This window comes from Lagenorhynchus albirostris, chromosome 17 (assembly GCF_949774975.1).
Source record: "Lagenorhynchus albirostris chromosome 17, mLagAlb1.1, whole genome shotgun sequence".
NCBI lineage: Eukaryota > Metazoa > Chordata > Mammalia > Artiodactyla > Delphinidae > Lagenorhynchus > Lagenorhynchus albirostris.
The window spans coordinates 79,858,442-79,883,463 of record NC_083111.1 but is presented as its reverse complement, the minus strand read 5'-3'; the positions used below and the strand labels follow the sequence as shown (position 1 = coordinate 79,883,463).

At 66.2% G+C, this 25,022-nt stretch overlaps 1 protein-coding gene and 1 long non-coding RNA gene across 4 annotated transcripts; both read right to left on the bottom strand.

Moving 5' to 3' along the window:
* Window positions 1–2,954: 2,954 nt before the first annotated feature.
* Window positions 2,955–20,107, bottom strand: PTP4A3 (protein tyrosine phosphatase 4A3). 3 transcript variants are annotated; one of them, XM_060127420.1, is made up of 6 exons: window positions 19,993–20,107; window positions 9,102–10,056; window positions 6,988–7,080; window positions 5,640–5,770; window positions 4,944–5,018; window positions 2,955–3,221 (listed from the first exon to the last, which is right to left on the bottom strand). In XM_060127420.1, exons 2-6 carry the CDS (start codon window positions 9,204–9,206, stop codon window positions 3,104–3,106), a joined length of 522 nt encoding a protein of 173 aa, XP_059983403.1. In that variant the 5' UTR covers window positions 9,207–10,056; window positions 19,993–20,107; the 3' UTR covers window positions 2,955–3,103. The 3 variants fall into 3 exon arrangements, with proteins under 3 accessions (XP_059983403.1, XP_059983401.1, XP_059983402.1); XM_060127418.1 differs by lacking the exon at window positions 19,993–20,107 and adding an exon at window positions 12,732–12,864; XM_060127419.1 differs by lacking the exon at window positions 19,993–20,107 and having other exon boundaries at window positions 9,102–10,339.
* On the bottom strand, window positions 14,951–17,543 carry LOC132508137 (uncharacterized). Its single transcript, XR_009536448.1, has 3 exons — window positions 17,511–17,543; window positions 16,935–16,977; window positions 14,951–16,174 (listed from the first exon to the last, which is right to left on the bottom strand). It is a non-coding gene; the product is annotated as an uncharacterized LOC132508137 (long non-coding RNA).
* Window positions 20,108–25,022: the final 4,915 nt, after the last annotated feature.

Sequence of the window (25,022 nt, the reverse complement as noted above, 5' to 3'; positions counted from 1 at the left end):
CGTCCAGCCGTCCTCCCTCACCTTCCTGCTCACCCGCCCCCAGCCCCAGGCCCACCGTGTCAGGCAGCCCTGCTCTGTCCACACAGCGCTTGGTTGCATAACATTTTTCCATTTGAAAGAAAGATCTAGATTCAACAAAGATGTGTCACACCTGTACGCTGCCTGCCCACCATTCCGTGGGTCCCCAGGGGAACCGGGCAAGCCCCAGGGGACATTGGCAGGCCTGGGTGAGGCCGGGGAGACCGTGTCCCCCAGAGACAAACTGGGAAGTCTGTGCAGCGCCCTGCAAATGACAACCCCTCCCCTCATGGAGATCAGGTGGGCTCCCCTTGGCCAGAGCCCAAGCCACGGCCTGCCAGCGTCCTGGGCGCTGGGAGGGCACTCCCAGGGCGGCCTTGGCCCTCGGCGCTCCCTGCCGAGTGCAGCCATTCACCGAGGCACTCCGACGGCATTCAGCTTGTCTCTGGTTTAGAGCTCCATAGTCACGGGCGGTGCTGACGGTGGGCAAGAGGCCCCGTGGCTGGTCTCCCTCAGCTCCTGCGACTCAAGGTCTCCCTCCACCCCCATCTCTAGCCTCCTGAATCCAGTCAGGGCTGGCACCCGGGGTTGGCAGCGGAACCAGCCTGGCCCAGAGGCAGACCTTCCTGGTGGGCCTGGCCCATCCTGGATGAGCTGTGTGGCCTTAGGCGAGGGTCTCAGCTCTCTGAGTCTCAGCTGTCCCATCTGTAAAATGGGTAGTAAGACCTTCCTCCAAGACCCCTTGGAGGGCCGAGTCTAGAAAGGGTCCCCCGACTCCCAGGGAGCCCCTGGAGACCCACCTGACCTTCAGGAGGTCCTTCCCCTCCCAGTCTTGGTCTTTCCACTTGTGCAATGGGCAGGTGGGCCCTTTCCCTGCCTGTGAGACCCTCCCTTGCCGGAGTCCTCCCTAGGGCCTCCCCCCAGGGTGACTCTCTCGGGACCCCAGCCGGCCGCCCTCCAACAGGAGGTCCAGCCCAGCCCAGCCTGCCCCCTGCTTCCCCCCCCCACCGCCCCCCCGTGCCCTTCCTGACCCTCCCCACTCCGCCCAGACAGAGCTTCCACCTGGAGCGCCTTGGCCACATCCCCAGCCTCGACACCTCCACAAGCCCCATCCCTCGAGGGCCTGCCAAACAAGGCCCCCTGCCCCTCGTCAGCCCCTCCTGAGGCCGGGCACCCCCCTAGCCGGCTCACCACCCCTCTTAGACTGTGAGCCCCTCGGGGCAGGGATGGGGCTGCACACGGCTGGCACCCAGGAGACCCCAAAACCTGGATGGTGGGTTGAAAAAATACAGCAACTTCATGGACACGCCCCAGATTCACTTGTGTTCTTGGGTGTGTTTGGGGAAAGGAGGAAATAACTCTTGGTAGGGCTGGCGGCCCCTCTCCACCTGGAAGCCCCGTCTCCCCGTCTGTGCATCTCTGAACAGGGCACCTGAGGAGGAGCTCTGGGTGGGTTTGCCTTTTCACGACTCTCCATCTTGTCCACGGACTTCCGCGGGTGCCCCCCATCTCTCCTCTGCTGCAACCCCCTGCCTGGGGGGGAGGGGTGCACTCCTTCAGGACCAAGAGGCCTGAGGGGGAGGGTCCCCTCGGTCCAGCTGGTGGGTAGGAGTGCCATCTCTCCTGAAACGGGGGACTTCCCTGGTTTCACCCAGCACCTGCTCCCTGGCCACCTCCGGGCAGTGGGCAGGCAGGCCTCCCGCACATCCCTCCACCCGGCCACAGTTCACCCTCCCTCTGGGAAGTCTGGTTTAGTAAAAGCTTAGAGCTGGGTGGGCCTGGACCCAACAGGTTCCTGGAGCCAATGGTGACCGGGCAAGCCCCCCGGGGAACTGAGACAGGAGAAGTCTGAAGTGGTGGGAGCCCAGTCCTGGCCAGCAGGGCGGGGGGCTCCAGACCCGGGCTCACGGGAGGTGCCCCATTAACCGTACCAGCAGCAACAGTTCACCGCCAGGCCGGCCAAGGCAGACCAGGGGCGGGGAGACAGGGCCTGTGACCTGGTGGGTGGGCCACCCTCCCACCCGGGGAAGGTGCAGCCCACCCGACCCAGGGAGAGGCCGGCCCCCATCTCTGCAAGAGCTGAGAGCTGCACATGGGGAGGCTGGGAGCAGGGCAACCCATGCCCCCAGGCAGACCCTGGCCCTCCCACACACACTCTGACCTATCACGGCAGGCCCAGTCGGCCACCATCACCCGCTCCCTGCTCTGGGCCTCTAAGGACACCTGGTGGGGGCAGCGCAGCCATCCCACTGGACACAAGCCCTGAGGAATTACCAAATGACCCACCCTGTCCTGCACAGGAGCAATGCCGGTGACCCGGCCTTGAAACAGCACCATGGCAACTGGGCAGAGCCCGCTCAGGCCACAGCCCTTGCTCCGGTCTATCTGGGATGGCCCCTGCCCCTAAGCCAGGGAGCGCAAGGACCCAGCGTGGACGCCAGGGGGCGCCCCAGCACAGCCGGCCGGAGGGGCTGCCGGCCCCGTCCTGTTCAGGGGCCTTCCCGGGGCCCCGCCTGCCCACTCGAGGCCGCCTGGCCCCCACCAAACACACACAGCCACAGGGTCCGGTTTTATTGCCTTCGAGTGTCCAGAACATCTGACCGCCCCAGACCAAATAATTTAAGGTGCCTCACCTCAGGGTGAGGGGCTGCAGAGGAGGAGCCGGGCCCAGTGGGTAAAAAATACACCAGCCCCCAAACCAACGGGCCAAAGAGGAGAGCCGCCCAGGAGCAGGGGCAGGGCACTGGCGGGAGAGCCAGGGACACAGGGTGAGGGGGAGATTAGGGGGAATTAAGCCTCGAAGGGACAGAAGGAGCCGAGGGCGCAGACAGAGACACACGGGGCACAGAGGAAGAGACAGACGGGGGCATGTAGACAAAAGGAAGGATGGACCAGACAGTGGTGCGAGCACACACACACACACACCTGCACGCGCGTGTGGACAGAGACGCAGGGGGACGGTGACAGGAGACAGCAAAGGGCGCGTGGGGCGGGCCGGACCGTTGGTGGCGGGTGTGCTGAGGCATCTGGAGAGGAGGGAGGTGGAGCCCCGCTGAGCCCGAGGCCAGGGCGCCAGGGTCCTGAGCTACATGACACAGCACTTGGTCTTGTGCGCGTGTGGGTCCTTGAACCGCAGTCTCTGCTTGGGCCGGTATTTTTCCAGGTAGGTGAGCTGTTTGCTGTTGATCGCTCCACGCCGCTTCCTGGGCAGACGGAACGGGGGGGGGATCAGGCGGGACCCGGGCTCGGCCACCTGCCCTGCCCCAGGGCCTCGAGGCACCAGAGTCCAGTGGGGCTGGAGCGGGTCCTCGTAGCCAGCCGAGCCCGTCCCGCCTCTAGGCCTTTCCCTGGGCTGCTCCTGCGGCCAGAATCACCCTTCCCCCATCACCTGCAGTCACCGCTGCGGGCCTTCGACTCACCTGGCTATCACCTCCTCCAGGCTGGCTCCCTGACCCCACCCACAGGTCCCCGTGTCTACCTGGGTACCACCTCACCCCCAGGCCCTGGGACCCCAGAGGCCGCAGGGGTGGAGCCCGGGCAGCCCGGCTGGCTGGGAGGGGGAGTAGAGGAGAGGGGAGGTGGACCTCAGGTGCCCAGGTGTGAGGGCACCTAGGGCTGCCCACCGGACGCTTCTGGGGGCCATCTGTCCCCACCCGCCCGTGACCTCAGACGTGGCCACAGACTTGCTCTGGCCAAGGAAACGTGAGCGGGGGAGGTGCCAGCCTGTGCTTCCGAGTCACCGGGCTGGGCCCAGCCCCCAGTCACGGGCCTCGGGCCTCAAGCTGGGGAACCACCAACGAGGCGGGTGCAGGAAGGGCTCCGGGGAAGGCCCGGCCCTCGCCCTGGTGCCCCTTGGATCTGCAGAGCTGCACACAGGCTCACGGAGAGAAGCAGCCTGTGCCTGTGTGTGCGCGCGTGTGTGAAGGAGCGCCGGGCTCCCGAGGAGGCCTGAGCTCCCACGGGTGCGCGCAGGCCTGGCTGTCTGGCTGGCAAACAAGCCTGCCTCTGGGAGAAAGGTGGCTGTGCCCTGGGAGCCGCCACTGGGGGAGCAGCACAAGAACACACACAGGCACAGAGCGTGCGTGCCTCTCTCACACACGCACGCACGCACACACGCACGCACGCACACAGCGGCTGGGCTGGGGGCGGGGGCAGGCCCAGTGCAGGCCCAGGTCCTCTGCCATCCGCCCCACTGTCCCTGCTGACACCCCAAGACCCTGCACCACCAGGGCTCTTTTCCCGGGAGCAGTGGTAGAGACAGGAGCCCCCCACCCGAGGAGGGGGAGGGGGGAGACCCCCATGGGGGCTGAGAAGCTGGGGCAGAGGCCCCAGGGGCCAGGGCTTCGGAAGGGCAGCTCTGAAAGACCGCCATGCGTCAGTCGTCCCTGGGGTGTTGGGGAAGGTGGGCAGGTGCCACAGGAGGTTCCTTTCACAGAGGGCCTGGGCTGGATGGCTTCTGGGGGTCCTTCCTCTCCCAGGTAAGGAGAATGACACCCCTCATCAGGAGTGCTGGAGGCTTAAAGAGCTGTTTGCCACAACTCCCTACGCGGGCCTGCTCGTTACTCAGCGCAGCCCAGCCTGTCTGGACTGCCCTGCGCCCCAGGCTGAGGGAGCCGCGGGCCACTGAGGTGGGACCAGCCAGGCCCTCACTGGAGCCTCTCCTCACTCATACCTCCCAGCCAGGGGAGAAGGCCACACTCAGACACCAGTCCTCAGTCAGGGCCAGGCGGCCTGAGCGGTACGTTGGTACCACAAAAGGAGGCTGCACTGGACCGGGGGATGCCTCAGAGGACACCCCGGGGCCAGGGGTCAGGAGTGCCCACTGGCAGGGCACTGGGCCCTGCGGGGCGGGGAGCACAGGATAAGGGCCCCCTCAACCCGGACCCCTGAGCGCTCACCACCGCCCTCCCCCACCGGCCACTCACTGTCGGATGAACTGGATGGCGTCCTCGTACTTCATCCCACTCTCGATGAGGGCCAGAGCCACGAGGACCGGAGCCCTAGAGCAGACGGCAGAACGAAATCACATCCGAGCCTCTACTCCCAAGCCCTCCCCTTACAGGCCACCTACTGAAGACACAGAGCAATGCCTTCCCCCTTGGGGCCTGAGGGCTGCCCAGACTCCCCCAGTGCCCTGCCCTCCCCTGTGGAGGGCACAGGCTCCTCCCGACCCTGCTGTGTGACCTCAGGTGAGCCAGGCAACCTCTCTGTGCCTCAGGCTCCTTGTGTGTAAATATGTTGGCGGGAGGGTTGAAGGAGGGAGAGTAAAGCGCTGGGCTTAGGTCTGGTTGTGAATAAGAGATTGACTCTTGGCTATCAACCCCACTCAGCCAGTCCCTCTGCAAACGGGGATTCCACCGCCTGGGTCCGTCAGTGAAACCCAGGCTATCTGCTGGGGGCCGGGCCTTTGTGCCTGGAGAGGGGCGGGGCTGGCAGCTCCTTCCTGCTCAAGTGCACAGTGCCAACCACAGCAGGAGGGAGCAGGGTCAGACTCTGGGAAGGACTTCCTCCCCACCCAGGTCTGGGAACTTCCAAGGAAGGAGGTCAGCACCCACATCCGAGAGGGAGCCAGGCCACAGGGTCCCCGGGTTCAAGCCGGCTGCCCCGCCCCGCCAGCTCACCGTCCCAGGCCGGCCACGCAGTGCACAGCCACGCAGCTGCCGGGGTCGTCACAGAACTTGGTCTTCAGCAGGCTCAGCCAGTCCTCCACCACTCTGCCGGGCGGAGGCGCCCCGTCGTCAAACGGCCAGTCCTGCGGAAGAAAGCAGCCCGTGAGGGCCCTCCACACCTGAAGGTGGGGTGAGGGGCACAGGCTGGCCTGCCCACGGGCTCTCGGGAAGCACAGAGGATGTCGGGAGCCCACGAGGTGAGGGCCAGGGCACAGGGCCAGGGAGCTCCCCAACTGCGAGGCTCCTCTTCATCCTCTCCGCTCCCTCAGCTGCCCTCTCCTCCAGGAAGCCTCCCCGGAACACCCTGCTCTTTTCTTCAAGGAGCCCCGGGAGCCCTACCCCGCTCCCCATCAGCCCACACTGCGATTCTGGGGTCAAAGCCTGACCCTCACCCAGCCTGAGAGGTTCTGGGTCAGGAGGCCCAAGGGGTCTGGCCCACAAACATGGTGACATGTGCCTGTCTGTGTCCCCAGCCCCCAGCACAGCTGTACAGAGCAGGCCGGGCCCAGTGAGGATGGAAGCACTTAAGTCCCAGTGGAGCAGACTTAGTGCCGTTGAGTGCAGCCACATGTGCCCACCAAGGCTAGGCCCCCGGGTCACCTAATCCTGTTGCCGGACTCCAGATTCAGCAACCCCTGGAGGAAACCGGTCTGCCTGGCGGCTGTAAGTCTAACTCAGATCCTTCCTGCTGCAGTGAGAGGGGTGCGAAAGGCTGCGGACTCCCTGTGCCACGGGTCGCTTTACCACGTTCACCTGGTGCCTTTCAAGCACCCACGCTCTACAGGTGAGGAAACTGGGGTCACTCAGCGGGGAAGGGGCAGAGGCGGGACTCAGGCAGGCCCGTCTGACCCTGAGGCTCCGACCCTGCCACCACTCTCACCACGGTCGCCTGGCTCGGCGTCCTCCCCAGAGGGCTGGCCCCAGGGCTCTGGTCGAGGCACCGGGAAACCCGTGGCCCATCCCACAGGGCCTGCCGCCTAGACGCAGGTCCCCAGCACCAGGGACCAAGGAAACAGCCCCCAGGGTCCCTCCCCACCACCTCGGTAGAGCCTCCCCAGGGGCCCGCCAGGTGCCCCCAGCCCACCCTCCCGGAGGCACCCGCTGCCCGGCGACAGGGCCCCGAACACCAGGCAGGGAGACAGAGGTGCGCCCCTGAGGCAGCCCAGACCCTTAGAGGTGAGGCCCGGGCACGAACGCGGCGAGGGGGGCGCAGCAGGGTGCACGCGGAGAGGCCACGCATGCCTGCTTCCCGGTGCGGCGCCCCAGCCCCCTGCAGCCCCGCCCCGCGCGGCAGCCTCACCACGACGGTGATGCCGTCCTTCTCCAGCGGGGCCTTGTCGTAGGTCACTTCGCACACACGCACCACGGTGGTGGCCCCGTACTTCTTCAGGTCCTGGCAGGGGAAGGAAGGCAGGGCTGAGCCGGGACTGCGGGGCTCAGGGCTGGGGACCCCCTGACTGGGCAGAAAGGCTGGCACCCAGCGTGAATCTCCAGTGGCTCACTGACTTTCAGGCTCAGTGACTTGCCGAGGGTGGGACGGTCTTTCCTGATGCTCCTGGGGCAACTGTCCCTGGGCCCACCCAGCAGCAGGGAGGGTGTCCCCACCGACCCTCCTTGCCATCGTGGCTACCCAGCCGGGAGCCAGCTTCCTAGCACTACCTCCCTCCTCTCGGGTGCTCAGGGCCCCAGATCACATCAGCAATTTCCAGGCAAAGATCCTGGGTCCCCAGGCAGGGATAGGACACCACCAGCCCACACACGAGCCCCTGCACGGTCCCTGCTCTGGGCAGCCCTCCCAGCCAGGGTTGCAGGGACAAGTCCAGTCAAGGGGCACAGCCAGACCCCGAACAGGGGCTTTCAGCGTCTCGGCGGGGCAGGCCTCGGGGCGGGGAGGGCAGGCGCCTGCCCAGATGGCAGCCAGGAGGGAGCCAGGCCCTGCACACCAGCGGGGAAGCCCCGGGCTGCCAGGGAGAAGGTCACAGCCAGGCGTAGGGATATTTATACGCTGGGGCGGAGGGCTCCACACTCCACGGGGTCCACGTGCCGCGGCTGCACCCACCCCGACCTGCTCCCAGCAGCTATTTTAGGAGCAGTGAGGAACCAGCTGCTGGACCTTGCTCATCATGCGACGGGGACACTGGACCCAGTGAGGACAGCACAGAGCTATTCTGAGAATGCGGGGAGCAGGGGGCGGTGGTGCAGGGCTCTGAGGCCAAAGGGGTACCTCAGATCCCTCTGTGCCTGCAGCCGAGGGTGCTTCCACCCGGCCCAGGGCTGGGCCCTGACCCTCATCACAGACTGAGCGCTGCCCCCGGTCACACACTGAGCCCCGCCTCTAGTGACTGACTGAGCTCTGACCCTGCTCCCACGCTGAGTCCTGACCCTCCATCACACACTGAGCCCTAATCCTGGTCACACCCAGCCCTGACCCTAATCACAGGCTATACGGGGGGACAGCCCTCCCCTACAGGGTCCCACCTCAACATCCAGGGTCCAGGTCCCCCAATGGCAGGGTGCCCACTGCCTCTCTCTACGGAGTTGCTGAAGTCCCCTCGTGCCCAGGCCCCTGTTCAACCATGACAAGCGCTCAAGGGAGCTTATCTCATGTTGCAGAGGGGATGGCTGGAGGTCTGAGGCCACAAAGGCCCTGCACACAGCCACAGGCTCTGCACACAGGAAGGGGCACTACAGAGGCCAGTCTCCTGCAGGGGCCAGGTGGAGAGCTGCAGGCTCTGCAGACACACCTGGCCCCACCTGCTGCGGCCACGAGCAGCGCACACCTCAACCTGCTGGCTCCCAGGGTCCGGCGGTCACTCTCTCCCGGGTCCGCCTCGGACTCCCGCCCAGCCCCTCCTCACACAGACATCTGTGGCCTGAAGCCCGCAGCCGGCCTGTTCCAACCCAAGGACTCCCCCACCGCCACTCCCCACCCACCACTCCCCCACAGGTGGGCTTCCTGTGGCCTGGGCTGGCCGTGCAGCTGGCCTTCGTGCCCTGCGACCACCTGTGTCCAGGCTGTTGAAGCAGCCAGTCCTCACGTGGGGGACCCTCCCTCCTCCTTCGCTCAGCCTCCGCACAGAGGCCAAACGGCCAGCAAAGGCTCAGGACTGCGCCGGCCACAGGTGACGTCCCGAGGAGGCGAGGCCCGTTTCTCCTCCTGCCTCGGAACCTGCCTCTGTTCGTGCAGCGTGCACTCCCGCTGCCCACCCTGCAGGCCCCATTGGGCCCAGCGGATACCCCCGCAGTCCTCCCACCAGCTCTGCGGGAAGGACACCCTCGGGTGCCCCCCGGGGACCCTGTAACCAGGCTGGCAGCTCCGCTCCCAAGCGCAGTCCCTGGGCCGACAGCTTTGCGTCTCACTCTGCGGCCCTCGGGAGGCCCCCGGCCGCGCGGCCGGGCGTGCTGGACACTCACCGCGATGAAGCTGCTGAGGGTGGCGTTGGTGGGGTTGTGCGTGATGAGGAAGCGCATGTTCTTGTAGCTGACCTCCACGGGGGCCGGCCGGTTCATCCGCGCCATGGCTGCACCCCGAAGGCGGGGCGGCGCCCGGGACGGGGCTGCAGGCAGGGTCGGGGACGCGGGTGGGAGAAGGCCCCAGCAGCCCCCCAGAACCCAAGGAGAACGAGATCCCTGTGCTTGTCCCAGAGAGAGAAAATGCTTCTTTAAAAACCTGCCCCCCAACACCGCGCACAAATATTGTGCAAATACTTGGGAGGGGGGAGGATGCTGCCCGGATTAACGGGTGGATAATTAAAAAAGAAAACCCAAATCTTTAAAAAAAAAACCCAAATCTTTAAAAAACAAAAGGAACGAAAGAGCCCCCCGGAAGTAAAACGGACCAGTCCAAGCTCCCGTCTCTCGGAGCTAGATAATTACAAGGGGGCAAAAGCAAAAATAACGACAACCAAAAACAGTCAGCAAAGAAATCTTTAAAAAGCCCAAAGTGAGTCCGGCCGCTGCGGCCGTGGCCAGCGCTGTCCTGTCGCTGGGGACGCCCCGTCTGCATCCGTGGACAGGTCGACGGCCGCCTTCACTCAAAGGCCCCAAACCCCCAAGGACCAAAGGAAGAATGAACTCGAACTGAACCAACGGGGCGGCCTTGGGGTGGGAGCAGGCGGCTGTGACACGAGGCCTCCGTCACGTTACCCCATCGGGGTACGGCGAGTCCTGGAAGGGGACAGGGGGCTCAGGCGGCAGAGCCGGCCCCGGGCCGGGCGGCGGGGGCCATGGGCGGGCGAGGGCAATGGTGAGGGCCGTAGGCGTGGGGTCTCAGCAGCAGGCGCGGCAGCAATGCTGGCCGCAGCGGCGCTCAGAGTGGCCCTCTGAGGCTCTCTCCATAAATCCCGGGCTGGTCAGCGGCAGGCAGCGTCTGCGGAGGAAGGGAAAAGAAGAAATGAAAAGGGAAGGGGTCCCCGGGCGCCCCACCTCCCGGGAGGGGTCCCGGCCGGTGCTTCTCCCGGGCCCTGCTACAAGGCCGCGCTGAGCGAGCCACCCTCCCTGGGCCTTGGTTTCCCCATCTGGGAGCACAAGGAAGGACGGCTCCTGCTAGGGCTGACCCAGGGCTGAGGTGACAGGACAGCCACCAGGACAGGGCAGAGAGGGACGGAGGGAGGGACACACCCCTCCCCCGGGAGCGTGCTGAACCCCGACACACGGATTTCAGGGCAGTCTGTGGTAACAGAGGCCCAGCCCCCATCCTCTGAGCCCGGGCACCCCAGGATGTCCACCCCCGCCCCGGGACAGTCACCCCCTCCCCTGCAGAACGCCGGCCTCTGTGGCATTTCCAAGCCCACACTGCTCTGGGCCAGCCGGTCCTCCGGGAAAGGGGCTCAGGTGCAGAGGCCCAGGCGCCAGAGCACAGTGGGCTGAGGGTGTGGCAGCCTCACTCACAGCCACGCACCACCTTACGCATCTCTCAAGGGCTCCCCAGGGAAACCTCCGGCTCTGGTCAGCCTCTGCCCTGGGCCACCGTCCACCACTCGCCCACAGGGCTGGCCACGCACCAGAGGTAAACAAGCGGCTCTGCCCCCCAGCAGCTCGGAGAAGCGGGGACAGACCACAGGGGCCAAATGGCCAGGAACGGCCACCAGGTGCTTGCCAAGATGGTAACAGTGCAGGTGGCCAGGAGTGGGGTCCCGCTGTGACAGGCCTCAAGGAGGGATGCTGCTGGGCCACAGAGACGGCCATCAAGCACCTCGTGCCTGTCTCTCACTCTCTAGGCCCCAAAGGGCCAGGGCCAGGGGCCTCAGCAGGAGCACCCAGCCAGCCTCGCTCCCACCCGCACAGACGGGCAGGGAGGACTTGGGCACATCACTGGCCTCAGTTTCCCCATCTGTACAGTGAGGGGCCAAACGAGATGCTGTCAAGGTCCCTCCGGCACAACCCAGTGGTCAGCAGACGCCCCTGGCCACGGGGCTTGGCCCAATCCCACCTGCTCACCCGGCAGGTCCTCCATCCCCCGCGGCAGACAACTCTTACCTCTGCCCCGCCCAGCACCCCGTTCCCCAGCTGCCCACGAGGCCGGCTGGGCCCCTGGAACCTCAACCTGGGTGCAGACAGGGCCCGCAGCTGGGACCCAGACGCGGTGGAGGGCCTCCAGCGCCGCTCCCAGGCTCACGCTCTGCTCCGTGCCTTGTCTAGGAGGGTTATGCGGGCATCCCCGGGGAGGGGGCAAAAGACAGGGAGAAGGGATCCCGCACCCCCCCAGAGCGAGCTTCGCTCCCAGTACAGGCAAGGAAGGAGCCAGCCGCGGGCGCCCTGAGCAGCACACAAACACCTGCCCCTCCTGGGCCGCGGGCTGTTCCTGTGTGCGTGCGTGTTTACCAGGAAGCCACAGGACTACAGGCCTCTCCAAGGGCCTGACCCGCCACCTCACCGCGCATAGCTGCTGGACACCTGGGGAGACCCCGGGGGCAAGGGCACATGGCCTGGCTCTTCTGCCAGTGTCCCTGGACGGCCCTCAGAGCTGAGGGCCCAGAGCCACACCACACTGCTGCCCACGTGAGCCTCAAGGGTCACCCGTTGGCAGGGGTCAGGGGGCCCGGCCCTAGCTAGAATGGGGTCAGGGTCTGGGCCGAGGCTGAACCAAGATCACTGCCCAGGCCAGGTCGGGCTCTAGCCACACACCCCACTTGTCTCCTCCATGTCTAGGGCCCACACCCCCAGGTGAGAGCAAAGCAGTGAAAGCCCCCTTTCCTGCCCCAGGCAGCCAGGCCTGCGGCTCAACCAGGCCTGCGGCCTCCCCCCAGGGAGGGGCCCTCCCTCCTAACCACACCCCCTCGGTGAGGTCACCGAGCAGGCCCCCAGGCAGGGCTGACCCAAGTCCACCAGCCGCTGCTCCTGGCCGCCACCCCCCATGATGCGGGAGCCCTTCTGGGAGCCCAAGGCCCCTCCCTCTGGCCTTCCTACCACCGGCCCCACGTCACTGCTGGGCTGGGACCCCAGCGGCCTCCACCCGGGCCGGCTCTGAGCCCTCTGCTATTTCCAGACCCCTTAGGGGAGGCCCCATCCTGGCCCCTGTTTGCAGATGAATAAACCAGCCAGGGAGAGCTGGAGGGCCTTCTCTGGGCCCTGACCAAGCCAGGCCCCGGGAAGTGCTCCCCGCGGGCGTTCTCAATCTCAAGTCCAGGAGGCTCTTCCCAGTGGCACAGCTGGTTGAGAAGCTGGAGTTTGCAGAGGGCTTCAGAGAGCGCCAGCCTCTCTGCACCCCGGACCCTGTATGATATTGGGGGGAGGCTGGAGGACCACGGCTCAGTGGGGTCCCAGGAGAGCTAAGGAGGGGGGGGCATGGGAGCACCGTGGGCGGGGCTGGGACCAGTGGGCTGGCGCCATGGGCGCAGGCATCCTGTCCCGCGGTGTTCGAGCAGCAGGGCGAGGGGGCGGGGGGGGGGGGGGGGGGGGGGGGAGACGGGCGGGGGGGGGAAGACGGGCGGGGGGGGGGGGAAGACGGGCGGGGGAGGCTGGCTCCGAGGGATACGGCCCCCTCCCCGGGGCGGGGCTGGGGTCCTCCCGGTACGGCCCCCGCCCTAGCGCACCCCGGCTCACCGGCGCGCAGGCGTCCCGCCTCCACCGCCTCCGTTCGCGCGAGGCCGGGCAGGGCCGGGACGCGGTGGGTGAGACCCAGTGCGCGGGGCGCGCCGGCCTCCCCACGGATGCTCCGCGGCCAGGCTGCCGGGGGGGCTATTTATAGCGCCCAGGCATCACGTGGGCGGCGTGGCCGGTGACCGGCGAGCGACCCGGCTTGTAGTGGCTCCCACACCTGCCGCCTAAATATAACCACGACCCGGCCCGCGCGCAGGGCAAACAAAGGGGCGGCGGAGGGCCGCGCCGGGAGAGGAAACGCCGCGGAGGAAAGGGAAACGCAAGGGCGGGGGCGCTGCTCGCGCACCCCGCCTTCCTCCCGCCGGGCTCCGGCGCCCTCCTGAACCCTCTGGGGCTCCGCATGGCCTTCCTTCTCCAAGGAAGGATTCGCTCTGCGGTCGTGAGGAGCTCAGCATGGAGCCAGGCTCCTGGCGGGACCGCAGCACGAGCCAAGGCCCAGAGGGCGAGCTCCCTACGTTGCAAATGGGAAGGAGGGTGCCTGTGGCCCAGGTGGGTTCCCGAGGGTGACAGCCACAGGATGGTGGCCCACCACCTGGTCTGGCCCTGAAGCCCTCCTGCTCCAGCCTCAAACCCGGGGGCCCCTCCACTGTGTGCCCCCTTCGTGGCCCTGGCAGCTCCTGCCAGACGCTGCTGTCCCTCACTGAATCCTCACCACACCCCTGGGCGGGCGCTGGCGCCCCGCCCCGCCCCCCGCCCCCCCACCCCACCGTATGCAGGTGAGGAAACCGAAGCACCCGGACACACAGGGAGCGGTCTCCACATCCCGGCTCATCCTCCAATGCTCAGTGCAGACGCCCCCTCCCCAGAAGGCCCTCTGTGATGGGAAGCCCTCCCTGGGTCTGGGCCTGCCCCGCCCAGCAGGGTCCTGGCTTCACCTCCTGGAAGCACCATGTCAGGAACACGAATGCTCACCAGCCTGTGAGCCCCGAGAGTGCAGCCTGGCGCCGCAGTCAACCCTGTACCTGCCCCGGCCCCGGCGGAGGCCCTCGGAAGGGGGTGGAGCAGGGTGGGGAGAGCCCCGGCACACAGGGTCCCCAGAGGCCTTGCCTCGCTGGGAACCCGGCTCTGAGCCCAGCTCCCAGACAGCCAGCCTGGCCCCTGCAATCATCGGTCAGCACCGCAGGGGCGGGGTGGGAGGAACTGGCCAGGGGCCCAGCCCAGAGCACGGCCCCCTCCCAGGCTCTCCCCACACACATACCCAGAGAGTGTCAGCCATGCCGGGACCCGCACTCTTCCCACCCTCAGCCGGGCAAGCAGGCAGAGGAGGTGAGGATAGGACAGCTGTGTACAGGGCAGGAAGGCCCGCCGGAGCCCCCTCCCAGGCAAGCCAGGTGGCCTGCCCACCGGCTCACAGCAAGGGCTCCTCCACCCGGAACCAAGGTGGGCTCGGGCCAGAACTCCCAGTCCAGTGCTCTTAGGTCCCCACTTCCAGCAGCCTCTTCCTAAAGGCCAGCTGTGGGAGCTCAGGGCCCCACCACTCTCCCACCTGGACCACTTTCTGAGAGTCTGTCCCCTCAGACACCATGCTGGACACTGCGTCCCATGAACAAGACACGTCGGCCACACTGTATTAATAAAACAGCAGCTCAGAGGGTTCGAGGGGCTTTGCCCAAGGAAACAGAAGAACCCAAGCTGGACTGTTTTGCTGGGCCCCAGAGACCCTGCTCATCCTGACCCTGGCCCTCTGGGAGAGAGGAGCCCCGGGCAAGCTGCTTCTGCCGCCCCACACTGCATCCTCGTCCGTGCAAGGTGAGAGGTCCCACCAAGCTCTGTGCCACTGCACCCAGGACCCAGAGCCCACCGTGCTGCCGAGGCTGCAAACCTGTCCACCCTCGCCTGGGGCACCTGCTGCAGCTGGCAGAGTCCCAAGCCCTTCAGAGAAGTCTATTTTTATCAAGGCAGGAGCCGTTCCTGGAACCCTCCCAGATGAGCCCAAGTCCACATGCTGCTCGGGGGCCGGGAGGGGAGACCCCACAGGCCGAGTCCATGCTGATGCCCCAAGAAACCTTGCCAGAACCCTCCTGCCTCTGGACCCGTGGCACCGAGGGTCCAGCCCTATCGCTGCCCAAGCTCCACCGCCTCCTCTCCCACCCACCCCGCCTCCCTGCAGCCACACGCCTTCCGAGCAGAGAGTCCTGGCCCCAGGGTAGGTGTGTCCTGAAGGAGGAGGGGTTCAGAGGCTGTCGACTCCACCCACCTCCAGCACAGGGCCTGGCACCAGGAGGGCTCCCCACTTGTTGTGGAAGGAACAAGTGACCCAACGTTCTGGGCAGAGGTCCAGATCCGGGAGCCATCCAGAACCCATCACAGGATCCGAGCCCCTGAAGTCCAGAGGAAACTCAAAGGTCACTACGCCATCTGATCGCCAGCCTGCACACCTCCGGTGACAGGGTGCTCACTGCTCCTGGGCAGCACCTTCCACCCTCGGGCAGCTCCCCGAGTTATGAACCCCTCCCTCCAGGGCCTCCTCAGTGCCCCCTGCTGGGATGGGGACCAGCGGCAGGAAAGTTTTGGGGCCGAATAAGCCAACACAGCAGGCACTGTGAAGGGCAGAACTGGAGGATCAGGTGGTCAGGGAAGGCTTCCTGGAGGAGCTGGCCGGCGAGGGGAACAGGCATGCTCCTCGTGTCTGGAACCTCATCATCAGGGCTTGACCAGCTGCCCTGACTCCCTGTGTAACCCGGGGCCAATGCTTGCTCTCTCTGGGGCTTGAGGCCTCCTGTATAAATGGTGACACTGCCAGGAAGGGAAGACACCTTCCGATGGGGCCCGCTCCAAGCTGGTCATGGGGCGCCCAGGCTGTGACCTGGAAGCAGAGCTGTTGGGAGCAGGCTTGAGTTTCCAGCCGGGGAAGGCACCTGTTCTACCCTCCGGGATCTGGAGATGGGGAAGAGGGCTGCGAACACACTCCCTGGAGCTCCACCACTGCCCCTGGGAGCTGCATGGGCCGCCCTCACCACACCGTGGCTTTGATGGTGCCTCGTGGGGCGTGGTACCCACTTGCCAACCCAAGTGGCCCGCCCGCACGTGCCCTCAGCCGCCAGCACTGACCGGGCCGGCCACAGCTCCAGTGCAGACCCAGGAGCCAGAACTGCCACCTCCGTGGTCAGTCGTGAGTGTGGCCAAGGCCGCTGTGCTCCACCCTGGCTGCCATCAGGCACCCTGGGTCTCCTGAACCCCATGGGCACGCCAAGCCCGCCAGGCCCACGCTAAGCATCCCTGGCCTCGATGGTACCCACCTGGCCGGCACCCACGTGGTGAAGGCTGCCTGCTACCACTCTGCAGGCTGCCCTTGCCCCAGTCCTGGCGAGGGCTTGGGCCTCCCCGCCTTGGCCTCAGCTGGCCTGGCCACACCCTGCTGGGCCTGGACACTCCCCTGAAGGGACCTGGCACGAGAGGAAAGGAGTAGGGCCAGAGGAGGGGGGCGGAGCAGAGGAGTGACAGGAGGACGAGGGCCGATCTGCCTGCAGAGCTCTGGGCTCGTGGGTCTGGGGTTGAACCCAAAGCTGTCTGTGACCACCTGCCCCTCGGAGCCCCGGCTCCTCACCAAAAGGTATGACAAGCCTTGCCTTGCTGGGGTGTCGAGGGGACAAAGGGACAGGCACTGACGGCTGGAAAACGAGGCCTCTGTGGCCACCATGCAGCCGCTCAGACGAGGAAACTGAGGTGCAACAGGGAAGCAGGACGGCCAGGTGCCCTGCAGGTGCCCCTTCCTCCACCCCGCTGGGGGGAGGTCCCCCGCCTGGGTGTCAGAGACAGCACCCCTCCCTCCCAGACCCAGCTTCCTGCCGGGGGCTTACAGCTGGGGGCACAGATGGCTTGGAAGGTGTGGCGACTGCTGGCCAGGCCGCCTGTGACATCACACAGGGACACACTGGCCGCAGCTCACGCAGGTGTCCAGGTACGTGGGGGACTGCGCCCCTGGGCTGCCTCTGCTTGAAGCTCCACTGTGCACCCATCACTGCCCAAGACGCCCCACGCCCACACCTCCCCCCTACCCAGGCCTCAGCACTGGCTCTGGGCCCATTCTGCCACCGGGGTCCTCCCTGCGGCCTCCCCTGCTCCCGGCCCAGAGCTCAGGACTCCCTCCAAGGGGGACAGAGGAGCCAGCATCCGTTCGTTCATTCATTCATTCATCCAACTTACGAATGTTCATTGAGCATCTTCCAGTGCCGGGTGCTGGGCTAAGCTTGGGGGACACAGGGGAAGAAGTCACCGGAACAGGCATAAAGCCGGCCCACCCCCAAACGGGACTGCTGACCGCCCTCCACCCACCCCCACCCTGAGAAGCCACCTCCCACGGGCATGGGCGGGCCGGCTGATTACAACACTGCGGCTGCCCCAGGAGGGGGTGGAGGTGCCCCCCATGCAGGCAGCATTACTGAGCCAGGGGTCACCTCGCCCCTGGAGCCAAGCCCCCTGGGTTCCTCGCAGAGACCTCCCTCCACCCTGTGCCTCAGCTTCCCGCGCTGTCACTCACAGGGTTAGAACGGAGCATTTTCGCAGCGCCACCTGTCGCTGGGCTACCCAGGTCCCACCTGGGCCACACCTGCCAGCGGCCCAGCCTCCCCTCCCCTGGCTCCTGCAGGGGGAGCATCGCTCCCATGGAATTCCAGGCACTTGACCGCAAGCCTTTTTCCCTGGGACCACGCCGGGTTCCCCTGCAGCACCCCTCCCCCAGCTCCAGATCAAACACCATCTCCTCCAAGAATCTTTACTGACCAGGTGACCTCCGCGGTTACTCTCTGTGCCTCAGTTTCCTCATCTGCAAAGAGGGAAACGACCGCAACTGCCTGACAAGGGCTGGCACGGAGCACCACCACAGCCCGGCCGTCAGCACTGCCTGTGGTACCCTCGCCCCGGAGCGCAGACGCCGCCCCCTCCTCCAGTCTCAGCATGGCCACCCGCCTCCGCCTCCTCCAAGGCTGGACGCAGAGCCCTTGACCCCGTCCCTCATGTCAGGGCCTTGCCTCCCCGGGTCCCTCCCCCGTGCTGCTATGCCCCTTCCACCCCAGCACCCCCAGGCAGCTCAGGACCCCACCTGAGACCCAAACTCGGGACACAGAGCTGTCCTCAAAGGAGGCCCGCCCACCCTGCCCCCCATCAGGGGAGGGGAATCGCAGGGACCTCCAGCCCCCCACCCCTCCCTTCTCTCTCTTCCACCTCCATCCAACCAGCTGGCCCACCCTCCCCACCAGGGTGGGTAGCAAGAGACACGTGTGTTCTTATCTCAGAGGGAGGCTCAACACAGGTTTGATGAGGTCTCCAGCCCCAGACTAGACCCGGGATCAAGGCCCCATGTCATTCCCCCACCCCCACCCCCACCCCCAGTGAGTGGTCGCCACAGCGAGGCCTGGCCTGGGGCTGGAGATGATATGGTGGCGCCCACCCTGCTGCTGCCCACACAGCATCCACGGCTCCCTATAGCCTAGAAAACTAAGTTCTGAATTTTCAGCCCCGCCCCTCTACCCTCAGTAGGCGGAGGGAAGGAGGGGGCTATAGGATTCATGCCTCCAATCTCCCTTTTCTTTCTGGGACCCAAAATGCCCCCAGACACTCCTCACCCACAAGACCAGGTGAAGGTGCCCTCCTCCTCCAGGAAGCCCTCGGTGCCCTCCAGGCCTCGGTTTTCATTCCTATGTGTACCTACCCAGCATCCGTGTGGGCACTGGGGGTCGGGGTAAGTGAACCCTCGCGACCCTACCCTCAGGGCAGGGTGGGGGTCGGTGGGGGGACACACAACCAGGCGGTGGATTGAGGTCGACAGAAAGGACATTGACTGGGGGGTAAGGGGGTAGACATGGAGGCCTCTCTGAGGAGGGGGCTTCTGGGCAGAGACTCAGGACCCACACCCACGGCAGGGGCCCCCGAGCGGGGACACATCAGACTCCCCGTGAGCTCCGCGAGAACAGCGTGCCCCGTCCAGCACTGCTCGCCAGCGCAGGACCCCTTCCACCCCCGCTGTCTCCGTCACCCTCACTGCTACACACACCCCCATCAGAGGCCAAAGACTTATGAGCCCCGTTCCACACGGAAGCCAGACAGAGAGGCGGAGCGGAGCCACCGAAACCCGGTTTTCCGGTTCGAAGCCCAGGGTTCCTTCTCTTCCCCCCAATGAATCAATGCAAACGTCATCCATTCAGAGCCCGGGCCCGGGGGAGTGTTAATACAGACAAGGCCTTCAGAGCAGCGGGAACGGATGCCAGGAGGCCCAGCCACAAGCATCCGCCACCAGGCTCCCGGCCCTCAGCTCAGAGCCCAGCACCTCTTGCTTCGACCTAGAAAGCGGGATACTTCCAACCCCCTCAGGGGGTTATTAAAACCCAAGACAACAATGGATGACAATCTAGGCTACCACTTATTAACAATAATATTAATGGCGGCCGTTACCACCTGTCGAGAACCTGCTTTCTGACACAGCCTAAAGACTGTTAGGGTCAAACAGATGGTGAGGTCCTCTGTTCATCGGCCGGGCTTCTGCGTCCCTGGAAGCTCCACGGATTCATTTTGTACGAGGGGACTTAACGCGGCCGACAGGTTGCTGTGAGGCTCAAACTCCGAATCTGCATTGATGGCCACACGAACCACAGACTGCCTGGGGGCTGGGCCCTCTCCAGCCCCCGCAGCACCTCCAAGGGCACCTGCTGGCCAGGTGGCCCCGGCTCCCTTCACGCCAGCTGGCGAGGAGTGGTTATTCACAGCACCTCCTCCTTTCACTCCCCAACGTGATGATACGTGATCACCCGTGTGGTCACTGCATCGTGACCCTCGTTTAACACGAGGACACGGGTGCAGAGGAGGCTTGGTCACTACCCAAGGGGCAGAAGAACCAGGCTGGACCCCGGCGGGGCCTGAGTCCCTTCTCTGCACTGTGACCCCGTCCCACCTCTGACCGTGTGACCAGGACCGCTGGTCACCCTCCCCCTGTACCGCCGAGGCACAGGGCACCAGAACCCGGAGGCCCGGGCTGCACAACGTCACAGAGCCTGGGAGGAGGGTGTACATTCCCACGTGGGCCAGTCTGGGCTCTGGAAGGAAAAGGACCCCTCGCCCCATTTGACGGAGGAAACCACTGAGGCTCCCAGCTGAGCTGCAAGCATGAACAGGAAGGCCTGGGGACCCCCGGGCCCCGCCCTCTCTTGGGGTCTGCCCACTTCCCGGTCCCCACCCCACCCGAGCCTGCCACGAGCCCGCGGACACTCACCCTCCGTCCTCAGTCCTGGAGTCCGCAGAGGCCGGCCCCCAGCCCAGCTTTATCCCCGGCCTGGCCTCCCTCCCAGCCTCCGGGCCTCCCGCCCTCCCCACGTCAAAGGCCCTGGAACCACCCGCCTGCCCGGGAGGCGGGGGCTCAGGCAGGGGCAGCCCCGGAAGGATCCCGTCTCCCAGGGCGGCCCCGGCAGCTGAGCAGGGGGGCTGGGGCACAAGTCTGTGGTCACGGCGGGCACCCTGGTCCCGGGAAGAGGGCAGGAGAGCCCCCCTCCCCTGCTGGGCCGGGCTCCGGGGCCCGCAGGGGGCAGGACAGTCCCCAGGGCCCTGTAACTGCTGGCAGCCAGAGCTGACGGGGGCAGCAGGGGCAGGCGGGGCCAGCTCGGAGATAGCGGGGAGGGGTCAGAGGCACCAGAGCCCAGGCCCTGCAGCTGGGAGGGTGGGGGACCGGAGCGACAGCCTGGAGGCTTCCCGGGTCTCTGGCGCGTCTCCGCACTGCCTGCTGTGGGCTGGAAAGGGGGTCCAGGGCCCTTCCCTCGCGGGGATGGGGAGCCCACCGCACCCCCATCCACCCCCAGAGAAACAGCCCCGCCCTCTGCAGCCCGCCCTCAACCTAAGCAGCCCCCTGGTGCCCTCCCCAGCCTGCTCAGGGGGGCAGCCAGGTTTGCCCAGAGCCCCACTGAGCCCGGCGCTCAATTCCTCCTGTTTCCTCCGCAAGGAAGCCAGCGAAGAAGCGAGTTAGCCCACCCGGCCCAGGCCTGGGATCCTCAGCCCTACAAAAGCACTGAGGAAGTGGGAACCCCACCATGGGGGAGGGGCTGTTCCTGCTTCCCAGATCAGGGTCACGTGCCCCTCCCCCACCAGGATGCTGCCCCAGTCACGGTGACATCAGGAGGGGTGGAGCCCATGGGGGGGGTATCTCACGCCCACCCAGCCCCCAGGGCTGTACTTCTAGGGGGCAGAGGGAGGCCACCAAGAAGTCCACGCTATGCCTGCTCCCTGCCAGGTGAGCAATGGGGGCATTTCCTAGCTGTAGGAGGGGCCTCCACCCCATGCCACCCAGACGGCTACCCCATAACCTCCCCACGTCCTGCCACATCCACAGGTCCCCACTGGTTCCCACCGGCTGCCACCCCCAGACGGAGGCCCCTCCTAAGGGCCCATCACCCAGGCTCAGCCCGTCATGGCTACCCGGTGCCTCGGCCAGTCCCCAAAGCCCTCCCCAGCCACCCAGCCCTCCAGCCTCACAATACCAGGGACCTCAACACAGAGACGGGTTGCCCACCTTTCTGACGCCCAGGCTTCACCACCCTCTTCGGGGCCCCGGCATCTGTATTCACACGCGCAGCTGGGCTGACCCGGGCAGTTGGGAGCAGTGTTCTGTAGGCCCTGCGGCGCCCCCGGCTCCCTGCTTGTAGAGCCCCCAGTCCCAGGGGTCTGGTTGTCTGAGATGCAGAGCCCATCACTCTGCAGTGTGGGGCGCTGGGTTGGGATTCTAGCCAGGGGGAGCAGAGCTCTGACCTGCCCCGCCCTCGGACTTGGACCGGCGCCCACAGTCCCCGGCGCGTTCCTCCTGGGCCCCGTGGGGCTGGTACCAACTCCTGGCCCCATGCCGCCCCGTCTCCGAGGCCCCTAAAGGCCGGTGTCCAGAACGGGCGTGGCGTCCCAGCAGGGCATGGAGTTTCACAGATCCACTTGAAGCTAATGGCCCCTGTGAGGCGCTCGCACCCCCAGGCCCCCCTGCTCAAGTGAAGGCCCCCAGGAGGCCCAGAGGAGGCCCCCGATCCTGGCCTCCCCGAGAGCTAAGTGCTCCCCAGGCAGAGCCCCAACCCCTCTTGTTCCATGAGCGCATACACGGGACCCTCAACAGGCAGAGGAAACCCCGGGCTTAAACTGGGCTCCCGGGCTAGGGCCTCAGAGAACAGGGGGCGGTGGGTGCCGGGGCCCTCACAGAGGGTCTGTGTGGCCTAACAGGCCTTCTCACTGGCAGGGAGGAGGCTGCCCACCAAATCCTCACCCACCAGGATCAGCTGGAGAGCTGGCAAGGGGACAAGGCCCGCAAGGAGCACTGGGATGCCCACGGCGGCTGAGAAAGTCCTCCCCGGCTGCTGTGTGCCCTGGGCCCATCGCCTCACCTCTCTGGGCCTTCTGAGTCACCAGCACAAAGCAGGAGTAACAGGCCCGTTGAAAGATAAGAAAACAGAACTGTACCCCGCAGGTGCCCACGGAGTTTTCACGTGGCCTGCAGGGCAGCAGGTGGGGTGCACACGCAGGTTCCAGTGAAGCCCACCCTGCAGAATGAAGCCTGATCAAACTGGGCCACGGCCCCAAAGCCCTCTTCGCGGAGGGGTGGCTATGGCTAACTCCTTGGGACCCCTGGCCGGTGCGGGGACGGCTCCCCGAGGGCGGGGAGGGACAGAGGAGGAGAAGGGCTGTGAGCCGCAGCCAGCACCCCGCAAGTGATGCGGCCCCTGCCCGCCGCTCCTGGGCACCCCCATCCCAACGGGGAGCAGGGTCGGCTCCCACCCCAGCACCCTCGGCGGGGAGGTTCTGCCCCCAGACAGGGCAGCCAGTCCCCTGTGCCCACCCAAACACTCTGCACCCACCAGGGAGGTGGGAAGCAGAACTGGCCTGTCCTCCACGGCTGGACCCTGTTAGCACGGTGCCCGGGGAGCTTGTGGGCCCCAGGGGCGAGTGGACCTTGCAGCATCAGGGTGTGGTGGCCACTTCTGCTCACCACCACAGCCAGGAGGCTGGCCAGAGCGGGAGAGAAGCACAGTCTGCCCAGGTCACAAGAGAGGAGGCTGCAGCCCAGCCGAAGCCAGGTCCATGGGCCACCCAGCAGCCTCAGGACACACACAGCCACCGCCCAGCTCAGCCCTCCTCTTACCTCCCATGTAGGTCCCGTCCCTGGGCCCAGTGTCCAGCCCCATGAAGTGGGAGAAGGCCCAAGGACCCCTCCGTGCAATGGCTCCGCGCCGTGCCCTCGTCACAGGCCGCTCCCCACATCCATCCCCAAAGCCGCACTGGAAGACACCCACCGCCCCATTTTACGGATGAGGAAACCAAGGCTCAGACCACGCAATCAGTGACTTGCCTGAGGCCCCAAGCCAGGATTCCCAGCCAGCCCAGGGCGGGCACTTTCTGTGTACATTCTCCTTCAAACAGCCCCTGGAGGGAAACTGAGGCCCAGCCTCCCACAGATGTCAGGGCCCCAGGAGGCGGCCCTATCACCCGGCGCCTGCCCCAGTCCCCGGGGCCCCCCTCCCCTGCTGCGCCCGGAGCACAGGGCCACTGATGGTCAGGCGGGCAGGAAGGGGGCACGAGATCACAGAGGTGGCCGGGGCCGCTGGCCAAGGCCCTGGTGGACGCACGTCAGAGGGGCCTGCAGGAGCCGCGGGAAAGAGCTCTGACCTGGCCTCGGCAGGCCACGTCCAAAATAACCAGCCCCACCGCCCTGCAAGGACTCAGCCGGGCGCACGTAGGCCTCTCGGCCCCAGACGCTGCCAAGCTGGGCGCGGAAGGTCACAGCTATTTCTGGGCCAGCCTGGCAGCAAGACGCAGCCCCCCAGCGCCCCCAAAGAGCCGGCGCAAGAGGGGCGGTCGAGGCAGGCCCCAGCCCCAGGACGCGGGGTCTCTACCTGTGGCCGAGGGTCTGCTGGGGGACCCCACGCTGCTGCCTGTTCTCTCTGAGCTGGCTCCCTTCCAAAAAGCCCATCGGGGGCTTCCCTGGTGGCGCAGTGGTTGAGAGTCCGCCTGCCAGTGCAGGGGACGCGGGTTCGTGCCTCGGTCCGGGAGGATCCCACATGCTGCGGAGCGGCTGGGCCCGTGAGCCATGGCCGCTGAGCCTGCGCGTCCGGAGCCTGTGCTCCGCGACGGGAGAGGCCACAGCAGTGAGAGGCCCGCGTACCGCAAAAAAAAAAAAAAAAGCCCATCGGCACCATTAGTGTGTCAGGGTCACGTTGGTCCCACTGGCAGTTAAGGGCCTTCTCGGCCACCAAGCTCTGTGCTAGGCCCTTGGCCGGACAGAGAACCACATCCGACCCCTGAAACAAGCAGGGGCTCTGCTCTCCGCTCTCCAGTGGCTCCGACCCTAAGCGCACAGGGCTGCAGGAGGCTTTGACAGTGGCAGGGACCCCCCGTGCCCACACGGGCACCCCCTGCCCTGCCGGGCCACACCCCCGGAGATGCCAGCACTGCACCCTACCACACACAGCCTCCACCCTACCACACACAGCCTCCAGCCTGGGGCTCCTCCTGCCCCATGTGGGTCACCACCACCCCCATAACTTTGTGGGCACCAATGACCATGTGGCCCATGGGAACCTCTGGCCTCTGGGCCAATGAGGCCCAGAGAGGGCAGAAGACCCTGAGGTGCAGCCCCACTCACACCGCCGGGCCAGGCAGGTTCTCTGGGGGCCGAGGGGGAGGGGACAGTCCCCTCTTGTCACTCCAGGCCCAGGCTTCTGCCCCACAGCCTTGTTCAAGCTGTCCCTGCCCACAGAGTCTGCCCTTCCCAGCAGATCACGAGCTCGGGAGCCTGGCCTGGCTCCCATCCTGGCTCCCCCCTGCCAGCCATGTGACGCCGGGCACACCCCTCAACTTCCCTGTGCCTCAGTTTGCTCATCGGTAAAACAGGTTCGCTGGAAGCTCATCCTTCGCGGAGCTGCCGTTGGCTCTTCTCCCGGGTCTAGAAGGACACTCCGCTCCCAAGCAGCCTTGCCTGCGTCCCCCGAATGTTCCCACCGTGCCGGGCGCCCCCGGGGGCTCTGACAGGACTCTGGCACCCCAGGAGGGTCCACGCTCAGGTTCATGGTTGTCCCAGTGGGTTCCTTGGGACACTCAAGGGGACCTCTTGCCCGCAGGCTGTCTCTACAGACACGGGGACCTGAAGACCTGAAGGGCAGCCGGCGGCACGTTTCCAGAATGCGGGGGGTTTTTTGGGCTGCACCACACAGCAGGTGGGATCTTAGTTCCCTGACCAGGGCTCGAACCCGTGCCCTCTGCAGTGGAAGCGCGGAGCCCTAA

Excerpts from the sequence above, each read along its gene's own strand:
- PTP4A3 (XM_060127420.1), bottom strand. The coding sequence starts at position 9,206 with ATGGCGCGGATGAACCGGCCGGCCCCCGTGGAGGTCAGCTACAAGAAC. Across the intron at positions 5,019-5,639 it reads TGCGTGGCCGGCCTGGGACG|GGCTCCGGTCCTCGTGGCTC; the intron begins GTGAGCTGGCGG and ends CGTCTGCTCTAG. Across the intron at positions 3,222-4,943 it reads GCCATCCAGTTCATCCGACA|GAAGCGGCGTGGAGCGATCA; the intron begins GTGAGTGGCCGG and ends CCGTCTGCCCAG.